Here is a 2,611-nt window from a genome sequence, read left to right on the forward strand (position 1 = left end):
ATCTTCTCAAGAAGAATCACTCTCGAAAATGGTCAAAGGAGTTTCAAAAGGCCTTTGATGAGTTGAAGGCTACTATCACAGAAGGACCAGTACTAGTACTGCCTGACTACTCAAAGGTGTTTGAAGTTCACACTGATGCTTCTGACTACGCTATTGGAGGGGTTTTGATGCAAGAGGGACATACAATTGCCTTTGAGAGTCACAAGTTGAATGATACAGAGAGATGATACATCGTCCAAGAGAAGAAGATGACCGCAGTGGTGTATTGTCTAAGAACTTGACGTCACTACTTGCTTGGTTCACACTTCATCGTTAAGACAGACAATATGGCTACAAGTTATTTTCAAACTCAGAAGAAGTTAAGCCTCAAACAAGTTAGGTGGCAAGATTTCTTAATTGAGTTTAATTTCGAATTTGAATACAAGTCAGGTAAGACTAATATAGTAGCAGATGCACTGAGCCGTAAGGCTGAGTTGGCAGTCATTTCCATGGTCGAAGGGGATATTGTGTATACCATTAAGGAAGGGTTGCATCATGATCCATTAGCCAAGATGTTGGTGGAGTTGGCTAAAGAAGGTAAGACCAAAAGATTTTGGCTAGAAGATGACATTTTCTACACCAAAGGAGGAAGACTATACGTCCCTAAATAAAAAAAATCTAAGAAGAAAGTTGGTAAGAGAATGTCATGACACAAAGTGGGCTGGTCACCAAGGTTAACAAAGAACATTGACACTCATTGGATCTTCCTATTATTGGCCTCAAATGAGAGATGAAGTAGAGAGCTATGTGAAGACTTATCTTGTGTGCCAACAAAATAAGATTGAAAATAAGACACCAAGTGGGTTTTTAGAACCTCTGCCTCCGGCATAGTGACTGTAGAAAAGTGTGTCTTTGGATTTCATCTCCACCTTACCGAAGTCTGAGGGTTTGGATCTATCTTCGTGGTAGTGGATCGGTTTTCAAAGTATGCTACCTTTATACCTGCCCTTACTGATTGCACTGCAGAGGAAGCAACACAACTTTTCTTCAAGAATGTGGTAAAGTACTGAGGATTACCTAAGAGCATTATTAGTGATCGAGATCCTTGCTTCACAGGACGACTATGGACAGAGGTGTTCAAACTTCTTAGATAGGAACTTCATTTTTTGACAAGCTTCCATCCTCAAACTGATGGACAAACTAAGAGAGTGAATGCCTTACTCTAGTGTTACTTGAGATATTTTGTAAGCGCTAATCAAAAGGATTGGACAAAACTCCTAGATATTGCTAAGTTCTCATACAATTTGTAAAGGAGTGAGTCCACAGGGAAGAGTCTATTCGAGAATGTGACTGGACAATAGCCACTTACATCACACTCTCTTTCTTTCTCTTACTCAGGGAAGATTCCTGGAACTTATCATATGATTAAGTCATGGGAAGAACAAGAAGATGCCACTCATTCTTACCTCGACAAAGCTGCAAAGAGGATGAAGAAATGGGCTGATAAGAAGAGGAGATATGCAAACTATCAAGTAAGAGATAAAGTAATAATTAAACTTCTTCCACAATAATTCAAAGCCTTTCGAAAGGTCCATAAGGGCTTAATCTACAAATACGAAGGGTCATTTGATATCACTGGGAATGTTGGAGAGGTTGCTTACAAAGTACAACTCCCTCCCTCTATGAAGATCCATTTGGTCTTCCATGTGAGTATGCTTAAACCATATCATGAAGACCAAGATGAATCGAGTAGAGGTAACTCGAGTCGTGCTTTGTTTGTGGTGATTAGATCCTTTGATAAGAAAATCGAAGAGATCTTAGCTAATCGCGTCGTGCGACGAAGAGGAGTACCACCAAGTATCCAATACTTGATCAAGTGGAAAGGACTTCCCATAACCGAAGCTAGCTGGGAAGCTCGTGAAGATCTGTGGCAATTCCAAGACTACCTAGAGTGCTATCATGAACAGAACGTGACGAGGATGTCTGCGCAATAGGTGGGGAAGAATATCACGGTAAATTTTAGAAGGTTAAATTTAACGGTATTTGTATAATTTTCTGGAGTGTTTGAGAATACTCTAGATGGTTTCGGAATGTTCTATAATGCTTTAGAAGGTCTTGAAATACTCTAGAAAGTTTTAGAAGACTCTGGGACGTCATCGAGTATTCTAGAAGAGTGTAGATGTATATAGAAGTGTAAAGAGTAATATGGAATACTCTAGAAGTATTTAGAAAGTTGTGGTAGGATAGATATTTGTAGTGAATGTTCTAAATGATTAATTTAGACCATTGATTAGATTTGATCCTAACCATCCGTTGAGGAGATGGATGGCTATAAATAGGGGTGAGAGTTAAAGTTTGGGTAAGTGAGTCATTTATAATAAACACTTGAGTAATAAAGTGTTCTTTCCATTAAAACTTCATTTTTTTTGTATTCTCTTGTGTTCTTAGCTTTCTTGCTAAGTATTGAGAGTTAGGCTGACTTGGTTTTAACTCAAGAAGTTGAGTAAGTCTGAATAGCGGCATGGTAGCATTGGAGTGTGTCCAAGGTCATGACATAATGCTCTCCCAAAAAAGTAAGAAGTGCAGCATTTCTTGATCTCTAAAGTCCAAATTATAAACCATGAATCTTAAA

General features: G+C 38.7%; 1 protein-coding gene across 1 annotated transcript; it reads left to right on the plus strand.

Moving 5' to 3' along the window:
* LOC107645933 lies at positions 327–1,973 on the plus strand. Its single transcript, XM_016350091.1, has 3 exons — positions 327–576; positions 1,378–1,511; positions 1,569–1,973. Exons 1-3 carry the CDS (start codon positions 327–329, stop codon positions 1,971–1,973), a joined length of 789 nt encoding a protein of 262 aa, XP_016205577.1.

The sequence above is a fragment of the Arachis ipaensis genome, chromosome B01, assembly GCF_000816755.2.
Source record: "Arachis ipaensis cultivar K30076 chromosome B01, Araip1.1, whole genome shotgun sequence".
NCBI lineage: Eukaryota > Viridiplantae > Streptophyta > Magnoliopsida > Fabales > Fabaceae > Arachis > Arachis ipaensis.